This window comes from Contarinia nasturtii, unplaced genomic scaffold (genome assembly GCF_009176525.2).
Source record: "Contarinia nasturtii isolate CC-2019 unplaced genomic scaffold, AAFC_CNas_1.1 Cnas_scaffold_864, whole genome shotgun sequence".
Lineage (NCBI taxonomy): Eukaryota > Metazoa > Arthropoda > Insecta > Diptera > Cecidomyiidae > Contarinia > Contarinia nasturtii.
In genome coordinates, this window is record NW_022198211.1 from 1,516,724 (window position 1) to 1,529,975 (window position 13,252).

At 33.1% G+C, this 13,252-nt stretch overlaps 1 protein-coding gene across 2 annotated transcripts; it reads left to right on the forward strand.

Annotated features, from left to right (window-relative positions):
• Positions 1 to 1,184: 1,184 nt before the first annotated feature.
• LOC116342477 (sorting nexin-13) lies at positions 1,185 to 8,675 on the forward strand. 2 transcript variants are annotated; one of them, XM_031770110.1, is made up of 17 exons: positions 1,185 to 2,232; positions 2,454 to 2,581; positions 3,221 to 3,589; positions 3,648 to 4,376; positions 4,435 to 4,513; positions 4,579 to 4,672; positions 4,750 to 4,860; positions 4,938 to 5,187; positions 5,251 to 5,366; positions 5,434 to 6,312; positions 6,409 to 6,624; positions 7,344 to 7,416; positions 7,508 to 7,584; positions 7,669 to 7,789; positions 7,900 to 7,999; positions 8,068 to 8,180; positions 8,336 to 8,675. In XM_031770110.1, the coding sequence occupies exons 1-17, from the start codon at positions 2,120 to 2,122 to the stop codon at positions 8,500 to 8,502; spliced, it is 3,735 nt and encodes a 1,244-aa protein (XP_031625970.1). In that variant the 5' UTR covers positions 1,185 to 2,119; the 3' UTR covers positions 8,503 to 8,675. The 2 variants fall into 2 exon arrangements, with proteins under 2 accessions (XP_031625970.1, XP_031625971.1); XM_031770111.1 differs by having other exon boundaries at positions 3,446 to 3,589.
• Positions 8,676 to 13,252: the final 4,577 nt, after the last annotated feature.

Below are 13,252 nucleotides of genomic sequence, written 5' to 3' on the forward strand. Positions count from 1 at the left end.
TGTTTTGTTTTTGTCTTTCTTCTCTCTTCTCAGAAATGAGAAGTAGTCTTACCCATTCACTGCGTCATAGTTTCTTGTCATAATACAAACAAAAAGTATTTTGAAATGTGGAGAAGAGGTTCGTTGGAGCGACTAGATTTTTGTCACAACGTCAACCATTTGGAAAAGAGTTGAATTTTTATTGGTATTCACATATCCAGTCAGAACTGAAAGTCACACTAAGATTTGGATTGAAGCGTATAAATACTCACATCTATAAAACAGTTTAGTTACTTTGTTCAAAATGTGGATAAAATCAATAGAAATATTCCAAACTGTAATTTTAAATAATAATTGGCGCCAATGCAGCACATTCATATACATTACCTGAAGAATATGTTCACCAGAAAAACCACATTATTCACACTCAACACTATCGAATATTCTGTATGAATTCATTTGAATCTATTAAACATTTAAAACTGATGTAAATATTAAAGTTTGAAAATTGATCAGGAAAAATAAAAAAATGCTATATACTTGCACTCCAATCATACTCTGTGTGAAACCTACACACTTTATGTAACCAAACCATCAAAAATTATCAATTTTTCAAACGCAAACATAAATAGTAAATACAATCGATGATGATGTAGTTCTTGTTTATTCATTATTTGTTTATTTGTCCACGCAAGAAGCTGCAGGAAAACGGAAAATGTTCGTGTTTACATATCAATAATTTAATCATAGTTGTTGTTGATAATTCGGTGTTGATTGCGCATTTATTTGTTAATTTGGTTGAACGATTTTTAATCAATATTATTTACCTTTTTTCATAATGGACCTGCATCTGAATACGAAAGCATTATTTATAAAAACAAATCGAAGGAAAATTGATAATCGTTTCGACTAACTACTGAATAATCAGATGTGTAAAGGAAAAGATTCCAAACAATAGGCTTGCTTTCGAAAACATTCTCAGTATTACAATAAATGAAGCGTATGTACGTATTTGTCATATTTTTCAATAGTGTTCAAATTATTACGGTTACTTTAGACCGAATGTTGTCAATTCAAAAAGTCTGCTTACTGAATTTGTACGCCATCTGTATGAAATCATCAGAAACAAAAAAGTTTCTGGCACAGCTGTCACATGCAAACAAATGTCAAAGTGAATTGTTTTGTATGTGGTTTTTTCCTCTGACTGGGGAGAAGAAAACAAGTATTTATTTTGTAGTGTGTAGCGTTAATTCATGTTGATTTTCGCATTTATTTTGATTTTGATAACACCACATAACTTGTGCCAGAGGAAAAAACGATAGCCAAATTCAAGCTCTTCAATAAAAACCACTTGTGTTTGTGATTCTAAGTGAAATAAACGAAGAAATAGCTCACTTCACGAACTTAATTAAATATGTTTGAGGTGTTTAAGTGAAAAGTCACAATCTGTGAACGAAAAAAGACTTATCGCACACACAAAATCAATGAGTCGATTCAAATTGAATAATTACACAAAAGCATTGTCAGTGCGTTTCGATGGTCATTCAACCGATTCATCAGAATTGTATACAAAAACAATTGAATTATTGCATGAATTGTGTTGAAATTGAGATAGAATTGTGAACGAAACGGAGGATAAAAAACTACGTACAAAACACAGTGACACGAGCACGCAAAAGCAAACTAGATAAAAAAAGAGCAAATCGCATGATACAAAATAGGCAAAACAGCTGCTACAGCATGGAATTGGTGCTAATTATGAATCGAATTATATGCTCATGCACGCTGTGGTCAACTTGTGTGTAATGGTGTTGTTAATTTTTATGCAACATTCAATTGGAATATATGTGGTGACGAATGGTCGTCGAAAGTGCAAATATCAAATAGAAAATTGTCGAAAATAATCGTAAATTCCAGTCCACCAAATTTTTATTCGGTTCAAGTTATATACATATCGACTGTATTTGCTTATTGAGCGATAATTTTTTTGCACATGGCATTAATTCAATGTACTCCAAGCGAAGAAGGATTAACAACAAAGACCGACAAAAACCGCAACAATACAACATTTTCATTGCACAGCAGTTGATAAAGTTATTGCTTATTTCATCCAATACATCAAACACAGTCAAAAGTGATAATGGAGTATAAATATTGGAGCTGGTTTGGCGTTTGTCTGTGCATTCTACTCAACATTTTCGGATTTTATTGGCTATTTGTGCTATTTATCTCCATTTTATGCTTTGTACTTGGGTAAGATTTAATCGTTTGGTTGTTTGGAATTTGATATTTGTTTGAGCAAACATAAACATATTTTAATTGTTTGCACAAACGAATCAACAAATATTATCTGCTTTTTTTTCATCGAATATCAAATTTCATTTGAATCGCAAATAACATACACTGTATTTTACGATCTGGAAACTTTATGACGCATTTTAATATTTGGCCGAAATTTTCTCTGACATTCGTAGGATCGTAACTATTGTGTATTTACATCATAAGGGCGAGAAAAACATTCTAGATCGCCGAAAAACACAACATCTAGCATTCGATCAAGATGACCCGTTGCAAGCGATCAAAGCCCTTGGACTAAATCTAGGTAATACAACCAATTACATCTTAAAAATGTAGCGCTCAATGAAAATTGCAGCGATTTACTTTGCACTTGTGTCGCATCACAAAAATACATAACAATAATTGAACAAATACACACGTTTATATACACTAAATCATTTACTACAAATACACAAACACACATTATATACTTATTATTCATAGATAACTGTTTGCTGCTTTTTTGCATGATCACATTCAAAAATTCTTGATTTTTAATCTTTTTTTATTATTTGCTTAGCATTTCATATATCCAAATCCATTCAAGTTTATTTTGCTTTTTATTTTGTTCGTTGCACCGTGGCACGTGGACTTTATCAAAAGTCAAAAGTACACAAAGTTTTGCGTTTTTTTCTGTATTTTTTTTTTTAATTCTAATCTTTTTCGCAACTTCCGTTGTAAATAAAAGTTTTATTATTTTATTTTGATGCTGCCTCTCACAAAACACTTCTAATTTTGCATGGCGTGAAACAACACACCTTTTGTTCTTATTTGGTAATTTTTTTTCTATATTATTTCTAGTAATTTCTTAATTTTTAATATATAATTAACGACAAATCGGAGTGGAGTGTGTGTGTGTGTGTGAAAATGTTAAATGTAAATTTTTTGTTGTTACCATTTGCAGATCATGATAAAAAACCAATAATTTTGCTATCGCCCGATGTACGCATCCAAACTGAGTCAAAAAAGCACAAAAATTTGCCATTGCATTCTGATTCGCGGAAAAAGAGCCTGATCGATTCCGGCATTGAACTTCTATTCAAAAAAAGTTCAAAAAGTGTTAAAGATGGCGGCATCGTTTCACAAACAATATCCCATCCATTATCAATTGATTATAAATCTTCTGCAGAGAAAATATCTGTTCCAGCCAATTATGTGGACAAGGAGATTTCAAGTCATCACAGTGGCAGTTCGGCAGACGAACATCACAAGTGGAAACTTTTTGATACCATAAAAATTCACACGGATAAGCGACGTTCGGTTGAGACAACGGGTAATTATTTTCGAAATTAAAATTCAATTTTGCAGGGGTTTGACCGTACCATTCACAGGTGATGTTCACATGGGCGAAGAATGTGGTGCAGTGCCAGTGATCGAAACAACTCCCATCTATAAATTACATAACGATTCAGCGGTATTAGATCAACATGGATCGCCAAAGAAGAAATTCCGTACAATGCTGAGCGGTCACAAGCAAATCGATCAATTGTTACACACAATCATCAACTATATTTTGCGGGACTTTATCGATTCGTGGTTTTTTTCGTTGTCGGATAACAAAGAATTCAGTGAGTTTCGAACACGTAACTGCATTGAAGAAAGCGTTCAGAATGTGTGCACTCGAGTGAAAAACACACAATGGGTGCCATTGATGACCACAAAATTAGTAGATATCGTTGCAATGCATGCACGACTGTATCGAAAGGCCAACGCAACATTGAATTTACAATTGGACGAGACGAAATCATCGTCGGGTAGTAGCCAAAGTTCATTTCAAATGCATACGTCGAATTCATCGCCACAACGCCAATCAAAAAATGCCAATCGAAAAATGAATCAACATCGACGCAACAAAAGCGAAACCGATCTCAATTTTAATAATCAATCCGTTCAACGGACATTTGGCAATTCGAAATTTTACGAATCAGTGGATCACAGTCGAAAAAAGTCCACCGATAAATCGCCGGTCGGCGATGCCAGCGAAGCCAAACTTATTACAGCATTTTTTAATCAATGCGAACTATACAGGGAGGAGTGTTTAGACGATCAAGTGCTTGAAGGTAAAGTTTGCGTTAGAATTTTTGATAAAAAATCCATGACGTTAATTTCAATTTTCAGATTACTTGACACATTGTATGGAAACGGTGCTTTATTTTACGATACCGGAAGATGATTTTGCATGCATTCCATTACGAATGTAATTATTTTCGAAATTAAAATTCAATTTTGCAGGGGTTTGATCATTTTTTACCATTTTTACAGGTTCCTAAGCACTTTGCTAGCCAATGTTGTGTGCAAACCAGTCATCGATTTGTTATCAGAACCGGATTTTATCAATTTACAAGTTGCCAAATCGGTGAGTGCTTTCACTTTGAAGAGGATTTAATTGGATTTATTTAATATTTGTCGTTTTTACATCCCATTCCAATTTAGTTGACAAAAGAACCACCGACCAGTGAAATTTTTCTAAAATTATTACGCCAATGTGATGATGCGGCCGAATTGCGGGCCGTTCGACAATTAATTACAAAAGAAATGGATGCGGTACTGTATTTGCTGTTAATTTTATTATTCGCTTTTTGTTCAATGTTTTCTTTTGTGTTTTCTTTCCACACGCACAGAAATACAAAGATCCAAATGCATCTGCTGAGATGAGCAGCTTAAAATATGCACAGAAAATGATTGATTTGCGATTGAGTTACATGCAAAATAATAAACGTGAAACAGAACGTGATTGTAGTTCCACGGCCAATTTACCAATTATTCAACTGGACGAGCTCTTGAACAAAGAACTAACACTTTCTTATTATTTGGATTATTTGAGTGTGTCAAATCATCAACGTTATGTGATATTTTATTTATCGGCAAAAGGTATAAGAAAAGTTCTTTACGTCATTTATCATATTTTTTACACTTGTGTCCATCTACTTGCAGATTGGAAAGCCACAGTAACCAGATATACGGTTGAATTACAGTCGAATAAATTGAAAGGAGCCCGTGACGATGTGATCAAATTGCTTCGCAGCAAAGCTACCAATATTTACACAGAGGTACATTTTGTTCGATTTCAATGCAATATGATTTCTATTGAGAAAAAAATGTCAATTTCTCTTCTAGTATTTGGAACAAACATCATCGAATGCGTTGAATATTGACTCTGGTCTGATTGAAACCCTGAACATTCGGTTGAACGATGTGTCAATTAATCCGGATCCAATGTGGTTCGAATCGATTTGTAAATATGTTTACGAAAAGATAAAAAATGAGGATATTTTTCTAGCGAATTTTTATCGAAGTTCACAATACCGGAAATTGCTGTTGGAACTAGAGTTTTACAGTAACTATAATGTAGACGGTGAAATTGATTCAAATACAGCCACACAATTGCTGAATCAGTGTGAAACAGGCAGCGACAGTAATTCGGAGAGCAATTTGACGTTCGACGACGAAATTGATTTTATTGCGTTAGACGGAAATGGCAGCGATTTCTTAACACTGAATACGGGACATAAAATTTCACCGAAACATCAAGTAGTTAAAGCAAATGAAGCAATGGAAAAATCCGATAGGACGGAATCAGTCAAAACTCCTGACACCCATTTACTTGATGTTATTGGTGCTGGTGTTAGCAAACATTATCGATCGCACAGCGATTGCACCGGAATTGTTCAGAATATTGACGATATCCGAATTGAACCATTACCTAAAGAAGCTGGATCTTCTCCAGTCAACGAATGGAAAAAACCGAAAAGTGACAATGAAGGATCTCCCAAGCATAGCAACATTCCCCAAAAAAGTGACAATGAAAAAGTGACGTTAATTTGTCCGCAGCATCGATTATCAGCGAAAATCATCAATACAGCGATCAATTGTGAAGGTCAATTTGCCGTTTATGCTATTCAAGTCACCGTCATCGAAGATAATCAACAGAAGAGCTGGCATGTCTATCGCAGATACTCTAGATTTTTGGACTTGAAGAAAGTGCTAGTAAAACGGGTAAGATTTTCTTGTTTTGCATTCAATGATATTTGCATTTTTTTTATCCGAAAATATTGGCTTATTAAATAAAAAAAAATTGAAATAAAATTTCAGTTTCCATCGATAGCGCAAATTCCCTTTCCAGCAAAGAAAACGTTTCAAAATACACAGCGTGCAGTGTTGGAACATCGTATGACATTACTGAACGAATTTCTAAAAATGATAAGTATGCGGGCTGACGATAATGATGAACTTCATTCGATCCTACGTGACTTTCTCGAACCAGACATAAATGATAAAAAAATCCACGGCGGAGCTGTCATTAGAACGGTAATTCTTTGAAGAAGAAAAAAAAACTGTACAAATTAGCTTAAAACATTCTTTTAATTTAAGGGAATTTTTTATAAACTTTTATTAAAGAATTATTTTCAATTTAGCCGTGTTATTGGCAATTTTTGTTCCATCTCAATATTTTATTGACTCGGGTCAGTTACTACCTCACATCTCATGGTTACATATTTTACGATTGACGCCATTCGTAAAGCAAACAAAAACTCTAGGCCTATTAATTAAAATGCAAATTTATTGACGGATCGATGACAAACAGTTATCACACACACTTGACGCTAGATCTTTATGTCATTTGACATTATAATATGTGTGTGTGTGTGTGTGTGACGGTGCTTGTCTGCATCGTGACTAATAATCAAAAAAGTCATAACTTTTTCACTCTCAAGAAGCAAAACTCGAAAAGAAGTAAACAGAAAAGAGAAATGAAATAGAAAAGATACAAATGTGAAAAAAACATGAAATAATACAAAACACATGTTTTTTATTGCGCACGATGGCTTGAATGCAAAATCGAATGAGAGGAACTAGAAATGTTTGTGTTTATTGACAAAAATAGGCATTCGAAAAAAAATTGCAAAAAACCGGTGTAAAATCACGATCATATTCGATCGAAAAAAAACTTGTTGTATAAATTATGTTTAATGTTCTCGACGGTATTAATTAAATCAATCATTTCATTTGATGATTTATTTTTACAGATTGAAACGATTGTGAATCCATTTAAATCAGGAATGCGTACGATAAAAAATATGCCTGACACATTAGTTGGAGGTTCGTAAAATGAAATCAATTTGCTGAAAACTAAAAATATACTATATATCATAGATGTGTGATCTGAAATTCAATGGTTTTGTTCTTATAGGCATGGCACGAATACTTTTGGGCAAGGGACCGGCCAAAGAAACTGCTTTCTTGGATGTCACACCAATACATCTGGAGGTTTGTTTTGTGTTCACAATTCTATTTTATTCGTTTCGCATATATTTAGAAAACATTGACGTGAACAACTTCTTGGAATTTTAGCACTCGTCCGAATACGCAGCATACCCGGCGTTAACATCGGCTCTAAATTTATTGGATGAAGTGTTTGATTTACAAGCACGATCACAATGGCTTCGTCGTGGATTGATCAATCGACTTTTGGGTTCGTGTGTTTTTCTCTCTCTTTGGCTCAATTTCCTAGAATGTTATTTCATTTCGCGAAATTTCACTATTTGAATATTTGCATTTTAATGAAATTGATTTAATTGGCAGGTGCTCCATGGGTTAGTCAAGCGGCCAACAAACGGATCACTCAGGCGGCTAAGACCACTATTGAATTGGAGAAAATCGAAAATTTGCTCGGAATTATATTGTAAGCGACATTTTTGCACCATGTCTCCATGTAAATTGTCTTTTCAAATGTATTTTTATGATGTGCAGAAACACAATTTGGCCGGATGGGAAGCGATCAAATCAGAGTGTTTCACGTGATGAAAACACCAAATTGAGGACACGAATGGCTGCGAAAGTGGCTCTTTTCACTCTATTAGCAGGTAACATAAAAATCTGTTAATAAAACACCAATCGACCAATCATCAAAATTTAATCAATCATGGTTTGATTTTTCTTTGCTTTGTTTCATTCTTTTCATGTCATTTCATATCGATTAATCGGTGTTGTCCGACCGGTGTTGTGGGAAAATGTTCAGATGATTTAAAACATGTAGTGGGATCAGAGACAACTCGTTATGGATTATTGAATAGTTTTTCCATGTGGCAACATAAAACACTGAATAAACGACTGGTGCTCGTGCTATTCAATGAACTACTGACAACACTCTATCAAACTGACGATTTAACAAAACATGTCAAGTAACTGTGAGCTCAATAAAACGGTTACGTTTTGATGTTCAAAATCATCGCCGTGGAATGAAAACACTTAAAACGAGGATAATTTCGGAATTTTGACAAAATACAAACAAAGCTTGAATTATCTCTTGAATACAGTACAATTTACATACTAATTGAGATGCCGAGTTACCTTTTAAATGATTTGTCTTTTTTTTATTTGTAAAAAGATAATTAGTTTTAGTTTTATTATCTCATTATTTTCAATTGGGTTTAGTTTAATTTTGAATTTTTTTTAATGACGGAAACGTGCTATTCGTATAATTTTATCTGTGTGAAGTGAAACAACTAAAGTATTGAACTGTGAATGTCACTGCAATTTTTTTTTCTCTCATCATTATTATTTGATTTATTTTAACCATTTGGATTGACAAATTTTTAAAAAAATTACACAACGAATGAGAAAGAGCATCGGTCATCTCAATCGAAACAAATGAATTAATTTGTTAGAGAATTATCACTGAATTACCTGATCGATTGTAGAACAAATTATCCAATTTGGTTCAACTAATAAACAAGAAAAAAGCAAAAAAAATTACCCATTTTGACCAAATGTTGTATCAGGAGCGATATAACTTTTTTCTATTTCATAGATATTACTTACTGCAGAGAAAGAAAAAATGTGGTATTTTTAATTCAATTTTGGTAGATTTAATTTTTGACATCTCTGAGGCATATTTTTCAAAAGTGACTATTTGTTGAATAAGTTTTACAAACTGCTTCATTACATTTACCAACTTTTCGGAATCACAGATGACGCTAGTCCATGAATTTGGTGAGACTTATTCGTCTCTTTTGAAAAATATGCCTAAGAGATGTCAAAAATGGTAAATTTAATTTGTTGTTGGTTGATTTCATATTAAATCTACCAAAATTGAATTAAAAATACCACATTTTTTCTTTCTGTGTGTAAACAGAAACAAATGGTGTACTGTAAATAAACTCTCTGTAATTGAATGTATTTTACTTATTGTATTGAAAATGGTGTGTGAGTTTATTGGTTGTAATTATGAGTTGGGGAAATTCCGTTTTTTTTATTGTAATGTAGCGTTATTTTTTTTCGTTGTTAAGGTTTTAGTTTTGTTTGGTGATATTAATTAATTGAAAATCACCATTGTTATATTGTGATCTTGTTCTTAATCCAAGGCAGAGGCATACCTTTTTCTCACATTTTATACATTTCACAAAAGAAACAATTTTCATTTTTGTATGAGGCTTGATTAGCGGTGCAAATATTAGATTTTAATTTACGTTGATCAATTTTGTGTTTTTCTTTTTAGTTCAATAGATGCATTGCCATAGCTGTAACTTACCTTTTCTTAAGCAAGGAAATTACAATTTTTAAAATGTTCAATAGCATTCATTCTTGTAAGAATGACGGGTTTATTTGAATTCTCATTTATGTTGTTATGCAATAAATAAAATGATATGCAAAATAAAAATGGTTCATTTCTTTCTTACTCCTGTTTTATATCAGACAAATATCGCTTTACAACTCCTTCATTTAGTTTGATTCACAAGGTGCAGTATGATTTAAATTTTCTAAAACACTATAAAGCAAAGTCCAAGGCTAAAAATTGACTCCCTACTTCAGTGACCTTCTTTTAGATATCTGTCCACTATAATTTTGAATAGACTCCAGCTGCTGGAAGGGGCCATCATATGAATTGATAAGATATAGTCAATTCATATTCGATACGGCGATAGAAACTATTAATTTCAAGAGGCAATTCGCTACTGCACATGATAAATGTATATTAAAAATGTCTTCACTTTGCCATAGAGATGTCGTAAGATGACTTCCTTAGCAAGTTTAAAATGCATAAATTTGCAATTGAATCCAAGTGAAAAACTCGAAATTCCAGTTTTGTTTTTATATTCAAAGATTAACAAGAAGTGCCAATTTTCGTGTACTAAAAAACCAAAAGAGATTTATCACAATTACATATGCTCATTTTATGGTTCATTGAAATTCGTCTGTAGACGAGTATAACAATAGAAAAAAGCCTGTTTTTTAAAACCAAAAATGGAATTGAATACGATCGAAATAAATGTCAAGTTAATCAAAATTCTTGTGAAACAAATTCTAAGAATCCATAGGCCGTTGTTCAAATCTTAAGCATTATTAATGGGGAAGAGGGGTTTTTGGCAAGCATTTTATCGATCGCAAGATGTTTTGGCAATGCTAATTGGTTTCGCAAAGACGACATCATTCAAAATAGACACACGACGACAAAGTGGTGAACCAACCGGTCATAAATATCGATCTCCTCCCATATGGAGGTGGGAATAATATTCAGCAGAAAAGAAAGCTCCACAAATATCTAATTTACTATTCATCTATCGTCTGCTTCTTTATTGTTTATTTTCGGTTTTAAAAGCAACACTTTTTTATGTTATTGCGTTTATCTGCTATCTTACCGTTTGTTTTTTTTTTTCACCATACGGCTGAACGTGAACGAAATAGTTCATCAAATGTGCGACTTCAATTCCAAGAAGAAAAATGTGACTAATAAATTGTGAATTCGTTGCGGTGCTGATCGCGGTTTGCATGTGGGTCTTCATCATATTATGGTTAAAATGTAAATGGCTTGTGATATGACGGCGAGTATTTTATGTGCCAGCATGCATACGAACACAACGATCACACTTTGCCCATATTATTATCAAACGGTCGTGTGTATGTGTGTGTGTTACCACTATGTATCCATCGATCACAGCGTTCCACGGTATTGGTTTTGTGTGCTTGCAAGCATTTATCAGTCACATTCGGGTATGTTTCAGGTGCAAGACAGCGAATGTTCAAATTAATTTTTGGCTATCGGAATGGTGTCTCTCTTTTAACCATGACATCATCGATTTTTTTTTACATACAAGAGTTGGTTGACTTTCTTTTCGCCGGACGATTTCTTTCAAATCAACTTTAAATATGCGAAATTGTTGTTTACATAAAACTACTCGTTTTCGCTTTGAATATTAATTTTCTAAGAACACATGCGGTATCGTATTGTTTTTTTTTTCAACCGAATATTCTTCTTAATAGCTACTATTGTAAGAAGGTTCACATTATCTCAACCGGACTCTGAGACAAAAATTGGGCAAAGCTGAAAAAGAAAGGAAAATGATTGATGCCGAATCGTTCGAATGAATGGTTTTTTCTGCTGACATCTCATTTGTTTTGCGCGTGATTTTTTGAGCGTGTATGTACTCTGTACTTAGATTTGCATGTCAAGCGAATAATTAAGGTCAATCACATTTGCACAAATTTAACCGAAACTATGGCACCGTCGAATTTAGATTGGCTGTGATTGACTTTATCGCCGAAAAATGACTCAATTGTCGGCGCTTTTATTCAAACCAATGACCGATATTAAATCAGTTCGATAGCGATGCGCATACTATTTTTTTTAAACTCTCACACATTTTAATTTTGAAACGGAATATTAAGCGCCTTTCCGTGTAATCTTTAACTTGTTTTTATGGAAAATTAATAAAGTCAATTTTATCTCTTAATCATCAGCGATCACTCGAATATTCTTCTAATCAATCTCGATTGTGAGATTTTTGTCACACAGCACATGGCCGTTTTTGTTCAATTCTTCTAATCGATTCCGATTAGTCCGTTGTTGAAATAAAAGCAATCGATATAATGAGCCGATAGAAAAGCATCAAAATTAAAATATGAATCGAAATTAAAACACGATGCGGTTTCGTCACGCTTTTATCTCACCGTCCGTGAGATAAAAATCAACATTCAGTTTTAATTAGTTGTTTGTTGATCGAAGAGAGAGAGAGAGAGAAAGAGAGAAAAGAAACAAACCGTTTTGCATTTTAATCGTCGAAAACGATTTTCACTTTGTTTTATAAATAAATAGCTAATGTGTTGATCGCCAAACATCATCATCAATTATCAATCCAATGGTATCGATATTTTTGGCATCCAACGGAGAGCAAAGAGAGAGTGGGAGTGAAATTGCCCTTAATTTGAATAAAATTTTCCATTTTTTTTTTTCAAAAATCCATTGCATCCGGTTCATCTAATCGCGAAGTACAAGCTAAAATGCAAAATTTCAAATCAAAACACACCGTGTTAATATTTATGCAATAAATTTTCCTTTATTTACGAATAATAAATTTGTTTTTATTCTTCCTTCAATGGATTTCAATAATAAAGATTTGTTGTTGTTGTTGTTTGCTTATCGGTTTAAATCTTAATCACTAATCATAAACTAATTTAGTAAATATTTATTATTGTTTGAATTTAGTTGTGTGTATTTATGCAATTGAATGCCTTCTTACAAATTCGTTTACACATTTAGCCAACAATACATGCAATATTGTTGTGAATGAAGTGATTTGTTGGCTGGTTGTGCTAGAGCGCCGGAGAGATGAACATTTAACATCTTTTGTCGGTAAGTCATTTGAAAATCAAATTCGGCAATTTGGAAACTGAGCACATTCATTTATTTCTATACTAAATTATCTGTCTCCGAATTTCAATATTCGACACACGCTTACATTCGGCTGTTCTACAGATTTCTCAAGATCCGGGCTCTAAAGTCAAAATTAGAACTAAATGTGTATTTTTCTTTTTCTTTATTTGCTAGCATGTACTTCAAAATTGTTTGTTTTTCTAATTCAGTATTTGACATATATATATTTAACCTAATCCAAAAAAAAAAAAATATTTTCGCTGCAAGCATAACGAAAACGAATGA

What these genes read in the sequence shown, in the direction of transcription:
- LOC116342477 (XM_031770110.1), top strand. Translation starts at nt 2,120, where the DNA reads ATGGAGTATAAATATTGGAGCTGGTTTGGCGTTTGTCTGTGCATTCTA. An exon ending in ATTTACAAGTTGCCAAATCG is followed by an intron (nt 4,673 to 4,749) that starts GTGAGTGCTTTC and finishes ATTCCAATTTAG; the next exon opens with TTGACAAAAGAACCACCGAC. An exon ending in TTACAAAAGAAATGGATGCG is followed by an intron (nt 4,861 to 4,937) that starts GTACTGTATTTG and finishes CCACACGCACAG; the next exon opens with AAATACAAAGATCCAAATGC.